Source organism: Adiantum capillus-veneris, chromosome 18 (genome assembly GCF_014529385.1).
Source record: "Adiantum capillus-veneris isolate H3 chromosome 18, ASM1452938v2, whole genome shotgun sequence".
In the NCBI taxonomy this organism is placed as follows: domain Eukaryota; kingdom Viridiplantae; phylum Streptophyta; class Polypodiopsida; order Polypodiales; family Pteridaceae; genus Adiantum; species Adiantum capillus-veneris.
Genome location: NC_140948.1, coordinates 130,882,346 through 130,898,414, shown reverse-complemented (window position 1 = coordinate 130,898,414; position 16,069 = coordinate 130,882,346). Strand labels below are relative to the sequence as shown.

General features: G+C 43.1%; 2 protein-coding genes across 4 annotated transcripts in view; one reads left to right on the top strand and one right to left on the bottom strand.

Annotated features, from left to right (window-relative positions):
* LOC147436416 (uncharacterized) overlaps positions 1-9,341 on the top strand; it is a 47,302-nt gene extending 37,961 nt beyond the window's left edge. For 2 of the 3 annotated variants that reach the window (XM_086489323.1, XM_086489324.1), the window contains exons 3-7: positions 3,981-4,053; positions 7,989-8,082; positions 8,166-8,273; positions 8,357-8,417; positions 8,569-9,341. In XM_086489323.1, the coding sequence (XP_086345449.1) occupies positions 3,981-4,053; positions 7,989-8,082; positions 8,166-8,273; positions 8,357-8,417; positions 8,569-8,988 (756 nt within the window). In that variant the 3' untranslated portion in view covers positions 8,989-9,341. Of the gene's footprint in view, positions 1-3,834; positions 3,911-3,980; positions 4,054-7,988; positions 8,083-8,165; positions 8,274-8,356; positions 8,418-8,568 lie in introns of all 3 variants that reach the window. The other variant, XM_086489325.1, reaches the window with a different exon arrangement.
* A 597-nt stretch (positions 9,342-9,938) lies between these two features.
* Positions 9,939-16,069, bottom strand: part of LOC147436415 (uncharacterized) — a 93,891-nt gene continuing 87,760 nt past the window's right edge. Inside the window, exons 5-7 of the mRNA XM_086489322.1 lie at positions 10,986-11,062; positions 10,631-10,841; positions 9,939-10,543 (exon numbers count right to left, since the gene is read on the bottom strand). Of these exons, the coding sequence (XP_086345448.1) occupies positions 10,401-10,543; positions 10,631-10,841; positions 10,986-11,062 (431 nt within the window). The 3' untranslated portion in view covers positions 9,939-10,400. The remainder of the gene's footprint in view (positions 10,544-10,630; positions 10,842-10,985; positions 11,063-16,069) is intronic.

The following is a 16,069-nucleotide window of genomic DNA, read 5'->3' as shown; positions in this document are numbered from 1 at the left end:
GGAGCTTACTGTGCCATACAGCCCCTCTTCTAATGGTGTGGCTGAAAGATTTAATACGACACTTTGTGAGAGGGTGAGAAGCATGCTGTCCACAACTAATCTCTCTCATGGATTTTGGGGAGAAGCTTTGAAAAATGCAGTGTATATATGCAATCGATCCCCTCACATGTCTTTGAAAGGTGACATCCCTGAAGAGGTTTGGTCTGGCAAGCCTGCTTCATATGATCACTTACGCATTTTTGGTTGCGAAGCTTTTGTGCATGTTAGACCTGAGTTGAGGAGTAAACTAGATGCCAAGTCCATTAAAGGCCTCTTCATGGGATATGGTGAAGAAGGCGAAATGGGTTACAGGATTTGGTTACCTCAGCTCAAAAGGGTTGTACGCAGCCGGGATGTTGTTTTTAATGAGGCAAGGCTGCTTCAAAACAATTGTGCCTCAAAGCCGGATGATGTTTTTATTGAGGCAAGGCTGCTTCAAATTTCAGCATGACCAGCCACTTGTTAGGCCTATTTTTGACCCTTAGGATGTACCACATATGGCTGAAAATGTAGATGATCCAGTGGTGTTTGAGCCAGATGATGTTGGACAGCAAATTGAAGCTCTCGAAGGGCATTTGCAGCCAAGAAACAATATTGAAAATGATGGACATCAGCCCATGTTGATGATTTTATCATGCCACCTGATCTAAACCCATTGCCTGATAATGTGGATCATTGGGTGAGGCGGTCTACTCGTCAAAGACAGCCTGCGAGCAGATATGATCCCTCTTTGCATTACATTATGTTGACAGATGAGGCAGAGCCTCTTATGTATAAAGAGGCAAAGACATGTGAGCACAGCGACAAGTGGGAGCTTGCCATGCAGGAAGAGATTAAAGCTTTGCATGCTAATCATACTTGGAATTTGGTTGAATTGCCCAAAGGAAGGAAGGCTATTCCTAACCAATGGGTGTATAAAATCAAGACTATTGATGCAAAACCCAAGTATAAGGCAAGGCTTGTGGCAAAGGGATATGTTCAAACCAAGGCATAGACTTTCAGGAAGTGTTCTCTCCCGTTGTGAAGATGACCACTTTGCGTGTATTGTTTGCCATAGTGGCTGCTCTTGATTTGGAAATGGACCAAATGGATGTACATATCGCTTTCTTGCATGGTGATGTGGAAGAAGAGCTTTACATGAAGCAACCCGAGGGTTTTGTTATTCCTGGCAAGGAACATATGGTATGTATGCTCAATAGAAGCTTGTATGGGCTAAAACAATCGTGTAGACAGTGGTACAAGAAGTTTGATCGCTTCATGCTTAAACATGGTTACAAAAGAAGCCATGCAAACCATTGTTTGTATACCAAACGTGATGAGGATGGCAGCCCTATCATTCTTGTGCTCTATGTTGATGATATGTTAATAGCTGCAAAGAAAAGAAGCACTGTTGATGCTCTTAAAGGGCAGCTGAAATCTGCATTTTCAATGAAAGACCTTGGGGCAGTTGAACATATACTTGGAGTGCGAGTTACAAGGCAAAGAGACAAGCGCCTATTGTATTTGTCGCAAGGAAAGTACATTGAAAAGGTGCTGGACAGATTTAACATGGCTGAAGCAAAGCCTCTTGGTGTGCCATTACAACCATATGTCAAAATCTCCAAGGATGATTGTCCTAAATCAAAGGAAGAAGCCAATGACATGCAAAGTGTGCCTTATGCTTCAGCTTGTGGTTCCCTTATGTATGCTATGGTTGCTACTAGGCCTGACATAGCCCATGCAGTGGGAGTTGTGAGCCGGTTTATGGCTAATCCAGGCAGGTTGCATTGGGATGCAGTAAAGTCCATTATGAGGTACTTGAAAGGGACTAAAAACAAATACCTCTGGTATGGTAAAGGACCAATGGAGTTGAAGGGATTTTGTGACTCTGACATGGCTGGTGATGTGGATACACGGAAATCCACAAGTGGCTATGTGTTTACTCTTGCGGGAGGTGCTGTTTCATGGTGTTCTAGATTGCAAAAGATTGTTGCATTGTCTACGACAGAGGCTGAATATATTTCAGCCACTGAGGCTTCTAAAGAAGCTATTTGGTTAGCACGCCTATGCAGTGAGTTTGGTTTGCCTGCCAAGGCACCTATGCTTGGTTGTGATAGCCAAAGTGCCATATGCCTGGCAAAGAATGCCATGTTTCATGCAGGCACAAAGCATATTGATGTGCGGTATCGCTTCATACGAGAAGTGCTTGAGGATGGCCTTATTACATTGGTTAAGGTCCATACATCACAAAATCCAGCTGATGCTCTCACTAAGTGCTTATCCAAAGCACAACATCATCTATGCATAGAGATGGTGGGAGTCACGTAGCTTAAAGGCGCCATTTATGCCTTTAAGTGGGAGGTTGTTGGGTTAAAGGCCCAAATGGCCCCCTTTAATGTATATTTTAAAGGTTAGTAACCTTTGGCCAAGTTCACATTGAACTTGGCCACTAACTTCAAATTGGTCCTATACATATTAATGAAGGGAATGTGAGTTTTTTAACTCACTTACTCATTCCCCCAAACTATCGTGTAGCGTGCCCTCTCTCTCCCTCCTATCGTTCTGCTAGCGCCCTCCTTCCTGTCTGCACTCGCCGCTCTCCAAGGTGCACACCCTGCACATTTCCTCGTGCTCTTTCACTTGCACACACCGCCACGCGCTCATCACTATTGTCGTTATGTTACCGAAATTGGGCTAGAATAGGCAATTTAGAGCCTAATAGAAGTGGGACAGCTCGTAGAAGTTTACAGGTTTTCTTAAGTTTAATTGAAATAAAGAAAAACGAAAGGGGCGCCAGTCTTTGGGTCCGCAGGGTGTCGTTGTCTACTTGGGAGCGCTCTAGCTACCAAGTCGTGAAGTGTTTTGAAGTGGTGAATTCCATTCACGGGTTTAATTGTGAAGTTACTTGTGTCGTAAAGTATAGGTAAAGTTAAGCAAAGTGTACATCAGGTGAAAGCTAAAGTTTACCACCCTTTAGTGAGGCTATGGGACCGGTTTCATTCTTCATCGATTTGGTCTCACCATTTATGTCCGCTATGAGCTGAGAGTGTGTTATAAGTTATGGCATCTAAAGTGATGTGATCCCAAAATTTATTTTGGCTAGGTATATATGTCAAATCTTGGGTAGGGTAATTTTCTTAGGTGACTATATGCGAACCCAAAGCCCCCATTGTAAATCATCTAATTCATTGCTTAGGTTACTTGGTTAAGTAGTCTCTCTCTCTCTCTCTCTCTCTCTCTCTCTCTCTCTCTCTCTCTCTCTCTCTCTCTCTCTCTCTCTCTCGCTCGCATGTGCATCCTCTCCTTGGTTCGGACGCTTCCGCATCGTCAACTTTGACACATAGATGATTTTATTTTTCCTGTTTGGATAAGCAACGAAGCTAAGGTTGCATGTTGTCGAGTTTTCAACATTTTATTAGTTTGGTTATGCTTTACCTCTTCAACATCGAGGCGTAGTACATTGTAATTTCCGTCTTTAGTTTACAAAGGATTTAAGAATTTTCTGTTTTGTTTATGGTGTGGTATGGAGTTGGCAATGTATAATTGAAGTCTTTGTGCTGCCTTATCCTTGTGATTGCCTATAAAGTTAAGTACGTGTTTCAAATTTACAGTAAGAAGTTTCTCTCATGTATTTTGCTTGGGCCTTTATTAAACGCACACTTTAGTAGATATTACTTTGTTTTTATCATTTTTTAATCGAAACAAGATATTTAGTGATCTTCTTCTGTATTTGTTTTCTTTTGGGCCTTGCTTGTGCTGTGTAAGTGTTTTAGCCTTACATAATTCACAAGTTAAGATTTTTTTGACCTTATGAAGGTATACATGGTAACACTTCCAAGAAGAAACACGAGTAAATAGCAATGCAAAGTAGAAATGCAGCTTATCTCTAATGGTGATATTTCTTGTTCTTTTGCAAGGCATTAAACTTTAGGCGCAATTCACAGTTTTCCTGTTATGCACAGGCCAGGATAAAGAAGATCATGCAAGCGGATGAGGAAGTCGGTAAAATAGCGATGGCAACTCCTGTGCTAATATGTGAGTGGCAATGGTGGTACATGAACTTTCACGACTGCTTTGGCTAGTTGATGCAAGAACATGGTTTTTGCTGATTCTTTTAATTGTCAATTTTAGCTTGTTTGAAGAGAAGATCAAATTTTTGAGATCTTGGTTAAGACTTAACATTTAGTTTTGCAAGGAAACATGTTTATTGATATATATAATCTTGCTTGGTTCTCTCACACTACATTTACAAAAACTGTTCATATTGTCTATAAACTTCAATATTAAAACCTTAGGAATATATTAGATCATGCAAAGTTGTCATGAATAAGGTGAACTAATCAGCTGCATGATGAGGTTCACAACAAAAGCATCTTGATTTTGGGCAATTCAGGAGATTTCATGGATGCGGAGATATCATATATGCTGAGGATCTTAGAACACAGTGTTGAGAGATTTTTCGTTGAGAGCTTTCTGGTCCTCTCAATCTGGGGTTAAATTGATCGGTTACGTTTCAATCACCGACATTTGCATGTTTTAGAATTCCTTTTAGGTTATTAGTTTTTGTACTTAACCACCACTTAATTGTCAGAAGGAGCTTTCACCTTGGATTTTAACTCTTTTAGTGCTTCCATAGTACTTTTTGTCACAAGCTGTGGACAAACAAATATCAACTTGTGATATTCTTTAGTTTTCAACTTGCATTCATCAGACTGTGGTGTCTTTGGTTTTCCTTGATTTTACGCTGAATGCATTTCCATACCTAAATTTTTTTATGCATTACCTTATCTTTCCTACATTTCTGCGCCATATTAAGTTTTCTTACTCCTTAATCAAAGCCTTTATGCAATAGAAGACTGCGACAGAATATTGCATATAGAGTATTCAATTGTTTTTGTATTAAATCAATTAGAGTGTTGTCAAGGAAGCTTTTGACTACATAGGTTCTTGCTAGAATAAATTATGGTTGTTCCACCTATCCTCACTTGAGCCGAGAACGGTATTCCCTCTCTCCCTCTCATCTCTCACATTGAACAAAACAAAGAGCTACGGCGACTCAACTCACCCAACAAATATATCAATAAATTGATATATTTAAATTGGGCCAAGGGGGGTCCAGATTAGGTGCACTCGTCGCACACCCACCCGCCCAAGAATCCGATCGACGCAGGGAATGGCTCGTTGGATTCCTCTAACCTAGAACTACATGCACGTCATGCCAGATGCCCACCGTAGTGTAATAACATCTGTCAAAACGCGTATACAAACCATTTATGCAAGAGGGTTCCAAAACTGGAAAACCTAATCTATGGACTTGTTCAGACATGCAAGTCCTGCGATTAGGCTCACAAAATTGCCGGTACTAACCCTCCTAGGATTCTAGACATCCCTATCTAAAAAGAAGGGGAAAACTGGCTCTGGAAGTCGATAAGCATGTCCACGTGGCACACAGAGCCATGTGCACGTGACATGTTATGATCCTAATGTGGAACTCTCAGGCTGTTTTGTCAAGCATTCCATGTTTTCATTGTCATTTGATAAGTGCTTTTGTTTGAGCATGCTGTTCCTTTGTCTGATCATGAGGATATTGGATTCTGTTTTCAAAGCGTTTGCTGATGTGTATCCATCATATTTACCCGATGGGCTTCCATCATGTTGTGGGTCCGACCTTGATCACAAGATAGAGCTTTTGCCCGCTAGCCATCCCGTCGTCTTGACGACCTTGTAGGTTTGGTCCGAACGAGGAAGATGAGATCGCTAGGTAGCTACAAGCCTATCTTGAGAAAGGTTTTACTGAACCTCGTAATTCTCCGTGGGGTTCCTATAGTTCCCGCCAATAAGGAGGTCAAGGTCACACTCGCATCGGTGTGGGCGTGGTGGTATGAGACACCGGTCCTTCTGGCAAGTGGCTAGTTCGGTGGTTGTAGGCTCCCAAGCTCGGGGGTGAGCCAATATTGACTCTATGGCTGGGAGGTAAGCCTGATGTCCGCTCTCTACATTTGTTTATGTGTGAGTATGGCTTGTGTCATGTGTGTACGATGGATCCAGCTAGGGACTAACAATGCCCCCCCACCCCCCCCAAATTGTATCAACCATTGTCCCTCTCCTGTTTGTGAGAGGAGGCACCGTTGTACACCCCTTTGGTCCCATAGGTCATATATGACCTCCGAGGACAATAATGGATCTCTCTCTCTCTCTCTCTCTCTCTCTCTCTCTCTCTCTCTCTCTCTCTCTCTCTCGCAATGAATGTATCTTATCTGTCCAATAGGTGGACTTCTGTCTCTAATGGACGTTTATATGATCTTTCTTCCTTTCAGCGTCTTGCCTCATCTATCACTCGTCCAGTTTGATTCTACAGCTTATGCAAGTTGATGCCTCCCCTTTCCCCCCCTCTTACCCCTTCTTCACTTTGTCTGGTTTTTTTTTTTGGGCTTTCCTTCTTCACTGAGGGTATCTTAGCGCTTCTCTTTTGTTCTTGTTTTGTGTGTGACGTAGCTGCACCTTTTCTCTTTGTGTGCTCTGGTTGTTGCACATAAATATGTATGTGCATTGATTGCGTGGTGGGTGAGTGTATGCTTGGAAGTGTGCCTATTTTGGATATATTGGTACCTAGTTCTACACCCACTATTGGGCACGGACGACGTTAGTGGTAGTATTTAGTCAATACTATGCATGATGCAGCTGATGGTTATATTGTCTTGTGGGTGACAACAATGAGTCTATACCTTGCACTTCCCTTTAAGGGTGAGTCTGAGCTTATCCTGGATTCATTTAGGTGTATATATTTTGTATATGTGGGGTGTCAGAGGTGACTTTAGGTAGGACTTCAAGTGGTGGTCCTCTTCTCGCCTTTCCTGCATTTGTCCTTTCAATTGGAGATACTTCTGTGGAGGAGGAAAATAATCCTTTTGTCACCACACTCCCCTTCATGGAGTGGATGATGGCCTTTATCATTCTTTTGGTGCAGGGCTTTCCGTTTCTTTTTATACGAAGCTGTGAGCCTCTTCTACAGTATTCTCTCGGTGGTCTTGGAGGTTTGCTGCTCTAGCTCTGGGACTGGCCACGAAGCGGTGGTCATCTCCTCTCCTTTGTTGCATTTGTCCCTTAAATTGGAGATACTTTATGTGGAGGAGGAAAGTATATTTTTTTAAAACATAGTCCTGGTGGTATAGCAGAGGATGGCCTTGATCTTTCTTTTGGTGCACCACTTTCCCTTCTTTTTATGCATTTGTGGGCCCTCTTCTACAGTATTCTTCTTTTGGTGGCTATGGAAAATTCTAAAGGTGCGATTGCCTGTAGCTCCACAATCCACTTTTCACTATATTGATGGCGCTGTGGTAATTTTATTGTTTGTGATTCTGCACCGCTGGGGGTTCTTCTGGTAATTATCGGAGGTAATTTGTTTATGTAATACAAAATGGTCGACGCCCTCCTTTTCTTCCCAAAAAAAAAGAGAGATTTTGTTAATGACACATAGAGGCCAAAGAGAACTGGCCTATGAAACAAGACCGTATATACAAAGTGTCATTGTCGTCTGAATATCATAAGGTAGAATAAAAATTTATCTGCCATGGTGTGGCTGTGGCAGTGAGGCCAAAGAGGAACGGGCCTATGAGACAAGATTTATATACAACATGTCTTTGTCGTCTGGATATCATAAGGTTGAACATAAATTTATTTGCCATGGTGTGGCTGTGGCTGTGTGTGTGTGTGTGTGTGTGAGAGAGAGAGAGAGAGAGAGAGAGAGAGAGAGAGAGAGAGAGAGAGAGAGAGAATCTTTATCCCCAGATGTATCGGAAAGGTTTTTCCCATATTTTTTGTCTATGGACCGGTGGTCGATTCTTAATTAATGCAAAGGGTCAAAGCCCCACTTTTATTGTGCGCGCGCACACACACACACACACACACACAGAGAGAGAGAGAGAGAGAGAGAGAGAGAGAGAGAGAGAGAGAGAGAGATTGGATTTCAGCCAAAGCTTTGGAGCTCTTCTTGCAAGATCTATGTGACAGAACCTATGACATCACTCTACGGAGGGGAGCCAAAACTATGAATTCACATCATTTGTAAGCAATGAGCATGCAAAAAGCCCTCTTAATACTTGGTCTTAAGTGCCGCACGCCAGTTACGCGTCTTGACTTGTTTATAGGAAGGAGTGTGTTCGCAGTCACAGTGTCTTTGATTTTTTGCGTGAGACTGTCTCTCGGGTTCCCGATATCGATCCAGAATCTGGAGGTGGTGAATCTGGACGTCGCAGGTAATTGTCTGAAGCGCAATTCCTGGTTGGGCCTTTTTTTGTTTCCTGGTTTCCAGTTGTAATTTGCATCCATGTCAACATAGGAAAGCTGCAGAGGGTGAGAATGATGATAGTGGTGATGAGGACATGAAGCGCTCTCGAATAGTAAGTGCTATGTTGTTTTCTTACATGAATACGTATGGTTGGTCGTTGTTTGTAGATTATGAGATGTTGCACATCCTCAGATTGTTTCTGATGCTATCATTGTTTCATCATTACTGGTGTGTGTTCCTTCTAATTCTCCTGTTGCAACCAGGAATCGCAGGCCCCTGCAGGTAGGGGCCGGGGTCGCGGCCGTGGCAGAGGGAGGAAGAGCAATAGTGAAAGAGCGAAGATGGCAGAGGTGGACAAGCCTGATGACAATGAGGGGCCGTGCTCACCGCATCTGAGTGAGGACGGTGAGACTAGCTCAAAATCACCAGCAGATGAGGTGGAAGGTGAGCCTAGTGCAGGCGCTAAAGAACCTCTGCCAAGCTCAAGATGTCCAAAAGACTTCGATCTGAACATGGAATTGGATGAAAATGGTGAGGTGGCAGTTGGGAAGGAGGAAGATCATTCTCAATGGTTAGGGCCAGGATTACAAGGACTTAGTCCTGACACGGTTTCATTAAAAGTTCATCAGGATCAAAATGTATTTCAGCCAGAAGAGGACTACGACTGTGAAGATGAGGAATGATTTGTCATCATGGGTTCTGTAGTCTCATCTTCGAAGGTTAACATCTCACACTTGTTAATGTAGAGAGTAGTCTGTTAGATCTTGACATCAAGGTAGGAGCTCTGGGTTGAGGCCCCCGTGTATGTAAAGGAAGTTCTTCATAGTAAACTAACCACAAGAAACAAGTAAGCTGTGGGTGGGAATTTAGAACTTTTGACAGAATTGTAGCAGGGATCTGGGTCAAGATTGTAGCAAGGATATGGTTGATGTAAGCCACACATCTCCCTTTTCCTTGCATTGTAATTTAAGGCGGGAAATTGCAAGAAGATTTTCAGAAAATTTACGTGCAACTGCTGAAGATTGGTAGTTGTCAATGCTTTTGTTTTGTTCCTCTTTGCTGAATTGGGAGGAGTAAAGGTATTGCACAATCACATGCAAAGCTAATTGATCTTGCAATAAACTTGTCGTAAAGATTTAGAAGAGATTTTAGTTTGCAAATTTGAATGGCCAATTTGTTATATTTATTGGAAGGAAGATTTTACTAGATGGGATTTATTTGATTTAGAAGAGATTTAATTTGCAAATTTGAATGGCCAATTTGTTATATTTATTGGAAGGAAGATTTTACTAGATGGGACCTATTTGATTTAGAAGAGATTCAATTTGCAATTTGAATGGCCAACTTGTTATATTTATTGGAAGGAAGACTTTACAAGAGTAATATTTTAATAAACTTGTGAAAATTTAGAAGAGGAGATATTTACTTTGCAAATTTGAATGGCCAACTTGTTATATGTAATGGAAGGAAGATTTTACAAGATGGTACCTATTTTGTAAATTACTGGAAGTCCTAGCATGAATGTCATGTAGATTTTGTAATACCGATAGCCACAATTTTGTAAATTTTGTAGTATCAGCTGCAATTTGCCCTTTTTTGCTATGTTGAGACTTTACAAAAAAAAGGTAGGAGGGACCGCTGCAAAATTTTGCATTGATAATAGCTTTGGCTTCATGAGTTCAAAAGAAAATGCATAGCAATTGTATCTCAAAAGTTTGGGACGTTTGATCAGGGAGGTGGGGGAAAGTAGGCAATTTCAAGAGGACTCAGAACACAGAGATGTGATGCTGCGAGTACAAAGAAATCCAGCAAGAAGTCTGCAGTCTGAGGTAGATACAACTGTAGTTCTATCTACTTACCGAGATGCATAGTGAAAACTGTACATCTCTCATGCATTTACACGTCTGCCAATCACACGAAGGAGTGGTGACCTTAAAGCTGAGGCATTTCATGGCTAGTGGCTTCTCCCTGCCCCATTGTTCTGTGCATCACACATGCAATGAAGTGGCAACGCAAGTTGATGGCTCATGGCTTCCCCCACGGTGTTACTTGGTACCGTGGGTTCCTCTGCATCACATGCCATGGAACGGCGACATCAAGTTGTCTTTTGTGGCTCATTGACCTCTCCCAAGGTGTTGCCAGGCTCTGTGGGTTGTTGAAGAAATTCAACAGCTTGCTGTGCCACTTTTCTTTCAGCTAAAGATTCCAGCATAAGATCAGAACCTCCTGCTATGGGACCTGTTTCAAGTACAAAGGGAGAACATCAAAACCACTGGTCTCTTCAAGCCACTGCTTCGAATCAGAGTAAGAAGGGAGTAATATTACCAGTTCTTGCTGGGAATAACCCCATGCTCACTGCAGAGATTGGTAGAATAGAGACTCCGCTTTCATTCTCTTTGAAAGCCTTGGCTATGGGTATCCTTTTTTTATCTGTTAGGTGAACAGCTTCCGGTGTTCCAATCGCATGAAGATGTCCAGCAACACGTGCAAATGAAGTAGCTTGTCGTTGCAAATCAACAGAGCTCTTTGAAATGCCCTACAAGGGTTACAATTTGTCTTCACACACACCTAACTATAAGCGAGACATGCATTCCAAGTAGAATCTGACTTCCACTCTCTTTATCCTCAATTAACGTACATAACATCTTCTTAAGATATTGTGCCTGAGAGCAGTAATTACCTCAGTTTGAACGTTTGATGTTGTTGCATCCGCAAACCGATCTAGTGTATTTTCAATTTTGTGCACAAGCTTCGTTGCTGGAAAACCAACCAGAACATAAGAACATGTACCTCTCTGGACTTGCAAAGTTTGAAGTAAAAAAAATATGGCAAGGAAGAAGGAATAACCTGTGGACAAATAATCAATTCGTTACGTCAGTTCAAGACAACACATGTACCAACATACACTTGTTTTGTGTTGATTACTAGAATGATGGCCTCTCTTATCAAATTACCATCAAATCCTCTTAAGAAATCGAGAAATATGTTAATGTCAAACAGTCCCAACGGGCCTGCAACATAGAGAAAATCCCTGCATGAGTCGTTAAGGGGATCCCCAAGTATACATCCGAATCGGAACTTGTATCTACCATCAAAGATGAAGACTGAATGTCTCCGTATCTGACTTGAGGTGTGGAAAATCATAAAGTTGGTGTTACCAACCTCCACTATGAGATCTCTATCTATGCAAAAGAGCTCTAATGCATGTGAATGCTGCTGTAGCCTCTCTAGTGTCTAAATGATAGAAACAATACTATTCGTGTATCACATAATATGGACCTGTGTACCAGCAATTTCGCCCCAGCACTCCTTGACCATGTATGTGGAAGAGGTCCCACAGATGTGCTCTCAGGCCCTCACGCTACGCATGCATTTTCTCCTAAATCTTTATACAACCATTTGTCGGAAAGCCCTCACATATAGCCCTGGCTGCACAAATAAAATCCTCTCCTTGGCGATCTGGTTTGTTCAGATGCTCTGCCACGTTGTATCCTTTGTATGACCCTCTGTACCATGCCCCCCATGAAACGGCTTTGCGAGATGCAGGATAGGTCATGGAGGCATGGTACGGACGGCAATATAAAGGATACATGTGGCAGAGCATACCAGATCGCTAAGGAGAGGATTCATTTGTGCAGCCAGGGCTATGAAGTATGCTAGACTCTATGACATGCTTTGGCTCCGGATTGGTAGCTTCTGATTTGCTAAGATGATGCACGTGGTGTGGAGCCAATGCACTACCAAAGATGTGAGCGTGCGCACGCACACATCCATGAGCTTGCATCAATACAAAGATCTGCGTACTGAGTTTCTATCATAAGTTATAAATGCAGGGCAGGCAGACTCGGCCATACTAAAAAAAGCATAAAATAGGAATGTTGGCATGTAGCAAGTCTATAAAGACTTAAAAGTTACTTAAAGGAATTAGCAAGTTTGAACTTCACTATACTTTTGGGGGACTGAAAACTTTCCATAGCCATATCCAGCCTTGAATTGTCTCTCTTCATCATCCTACACCACTTTTTTCACTGTATGTGACTGGTTTCATCGTCGCAAGCGTACATCATCTTGCTGAATTTTCTGTTTTCAGAGTTTTTCTCGTTTTCAGCCACCTCTCACATCAATGATGATCCAATGCCTCTTATGATTGATGGATGTCCCAAGGAGATGGAAGAGATAATTGTCTGCTAAGACATTAAAGCGGATTGGCTGATTTGATGTAGCCTTCCCTTATCATCAAAGGTTGCTAACAAATCCTGATACTCAAATCCAACATCAACATGTTTCCAATGTATGTCTGCAATGATGCGATTTGTTACGTTGGAAAAGTAATGCAAGTAACCATGCATGGCCTCATTATGTCAAGGTGGTGTTTTTTTGTTTTGTTTTAGGAGTCCAGGACGGGTACCCTCTGTCGTCTCCGCAGAACAAAAGAGACAACAAAGACTTCAATGCACCCAAGCTCCTAGGGCAGACGCTTTTGTCACTAGTTTCCACTAGACTATGTGAGACTACGCTTCCCCAAGAGGCCAGGATTATCTACTCTCTTAGAGCAAAGTCCTTGAGAGACCCACATGGTTGAAAGTTATGGGCGTGATAGCGACCAAGTACCTCAGGTAAGAGGCCCAGGTACTGAGGGACTTGCTTCGGCCTTCCCTTTGGAGTTTCCTCCGCCACGTAGCTTATCGCTCACCTCGCTAAACTTTCCTTGAAACCCGACAGTTTTCCTAGAGGAAATGCCATACTTGCTTGGATAGGCGTCGGCTCATAGGTGGTGTCCGCTAGGATTGGTGATGTCCCCCTTTCATCTCCCAATGCCGTTTTGGCAAGACGAACCCCACAAGACTAACTCGTGCTCATTTCTCGTCGCTTTGGGAGAACGTCATTTCCCTCGAGAGGGATCGGAGTATAAGACTAAGCATAGGAAGGAGGGCATCACCCCTCCATCCGCCTATGCAGAGCACTCAAGTACCCGAGCACAGCCTCATTGAGGAACTTCACCACAGTTCCTCAAGTGCGGATCACTGCGGCATACCCAGAAGGGTATGCGAGCCTCCCCACCACGGAGGATAATGGTCATCTCATCAGGGTCCAACAGTGGGTCGATACCGTTGAAGGTAGAGTTGAATTGGTTTAGTAATTGCCCCCTAGGACCATCAAGCGCCGAGCACATCGTCATCAAATGCGAAAGCGACCTACCCTCTAACTGGGAGCAAAGTGGACAGACACTGTGTCCGCGCCTCCAACTATCAGCCAGTTTGAGCCCACCTATTCTAGCGAGAACCAGCACTCTCTCCCCTTTTCTATCCATAATAGTGCTCCTATTAAACTGCAGTAGGTATCCATGTGTCTACCCTCTAATTGGGAGCATAGTGGACAGACACTAAATTTCAACCCACCTATCCTTGCGAGAACTAGCGCTCTCTCCTCTTTTCAAGGTGGTGTTGCACTGACACCAAGGCAACTACCCTCTCGCGCAGGGACACCATAATTGTGATCCCTCGTATGTAGTGTTTTAAGTTTCCTATGCTAAGGGCGCATGGTCCTATATGCAATGGTAGAGAACTGCACAATTTTGAGAGAGAGAGAGAGAGAGAGAGAGAGAGAGAGAGAGAGAGAGAGAGAGAGAGACAGAGGTCCCAACCCCCCCCCCCCCCCGCACAAAAACAAAAAAGAAAAACTGTCACCGATGGGGCATTTGCTTTAGAGTGTAAATAGAATATTCACAGATGCAATAACTCGATGCAAAACTCGAGTCTAGGACGATGACCGGCATGGTAACTCTTCAAGATGAAGCATCTCCAGGGCTGATTTGATGCACCGATTAACTCCAACTCAATGTAGTTGCTGTTAGGTGATGGCCACCAAGGGGGTGATCTGGAGCTGATTTGCACACCTGATGTGAGAGGAATCAAGGGCTGGATGCTGGCTGCAGATGCCAACACAAAAACACAGCAGCTCTTCCAGCAAGTGCAAGGCCAAAAAACACTACAGCTGACAGGGCAGATGTTTTTTTTTGGTGGGGGGTATAGGGGGTAATGCCAAGAAGAGGATGGCAATGGGCTGCCAGAATGCTGCGGCTGCAAATGAGGGACACTAAGATGGGTTGAAAAATGCGGAGGGGTAAGGAGTATGCGACCTCTTGAATAGAATGCTATGAGAGTCCAGATGGAAGTGCTCTCAAAAATTAGTCAAGGAGAGAGTTCAAGTGGACATGTGCACGTCGTGAGTTTCTACCACGGTTAATGCCGTAACTCACTATCTGGTGATGTGTTTGACATGGGAACTCATCCCACATGTCTCCCTTCCCCTAGGCTACATGCTAATGTTACCGGATGCCCACCAAATTTTAATAACATCCGTCAAACACGAGTACAAACCGTTTATGCAAGGTTCCAAAACTGGAAAATGTCAAAGCGCAGCAGAAAGGCGAATCGGATGACGATTGTGAAAATCCTCCTCTAAATCAGCCTCCGACCGCAGACCACCCTCCACAGCAATAGTGCAAGGCCTCAGACAGTATTGTGCACAGCTGCAAGGGGACAAACGCTTCACAATACAGATAGCAAGCACTGAGAGAGAGGAAAAGAGCTTGCAAGGAAAGAGAGAGAAAACGCTGCCAACACAAAAACACTAGAGAGAATATGCGACCTGATATGCATTTGCTAGAGAGAGAAAATACTAGAAGAGGAGGATGCGATCCCAAAACATTGGCCTCAATACTGCAATAACACAATCTGTACCTTTCATGGTAGACCACTTGACACCAATGACCTACTTTTGCTGGCCTGAGACCAACTCATGTGTCATTCCTCTTGATGGAATAAAGCTCTCCTTGCATGGCCTCCTGCCACTTTGACTGAGCCTCCTCAATTGTAAGGAGTTCTCAATCCTTTGCCACAAAGCTTTGTGCTTTATCCGATCACATTCAATTTGTACTTCTTATATGTCGTCTTGTAGACAACTTGACACCAATGGCCTCCATACCAACTCATGTGTCATTCCTCTTGATGAAATCAAGCTCTCCTTGCACGGTCTCCTTCCACTTTGAAATTGTAAGAGTTTCTTGATCCTATGCCACTAAGGACATGAAGAAATAGTTCACCTGTAATAGGGTCCATTTGTCTCAACTTTCTAAAGCGTCGAACCGCCTCATAGTACCTACAGCACATCAATCCGTTGGAAAGTTTGTATGTCACACTGTAGTCATAGCATCTTGCACTCGGTGTTTGCCCCCACTCTCAAAAGCTACTGGTATCTCCTCCTCCTCATCCACACTGCGCTAAGAACCATCATCCACTACATCATCTCAACACCATGCATCAATTTCCGAAACCCAAGGGACAAGAAGCAGAGAAAAGAGGTTTCATCAACTGTAGGAGAGGATTCAGCATCAGAATCACCAAGAAGAGGCAAATTTGGGGAAAAAGTGGAAGATTTGGGAGCGGAGCGGAAGCCCCTTCTACAGGAATATGCTCGTCGAAGACCACAACTTGGCTTGCCACAATCTCCCTCCTATCTGGATCATAAAGTTGATAGTCCTTGGAAAGAGTATTGTAGCCAACAGAAATTATTTAGTTAAACTTGGATTCAAACTTCCCCGTTGCTTCTTTGCAATATGGAAGAACTCAATCTTCTTCTCGTTGATCACCAATTTGTGTTTCCGCAGTGCCTCAAAAACCTGTAAGAGATGTTTCCTATGTTCTCCTTCATTCATAAAGGATACAATAATGTTGTAAAAGAAGGTACCCTGTAACAGACTTG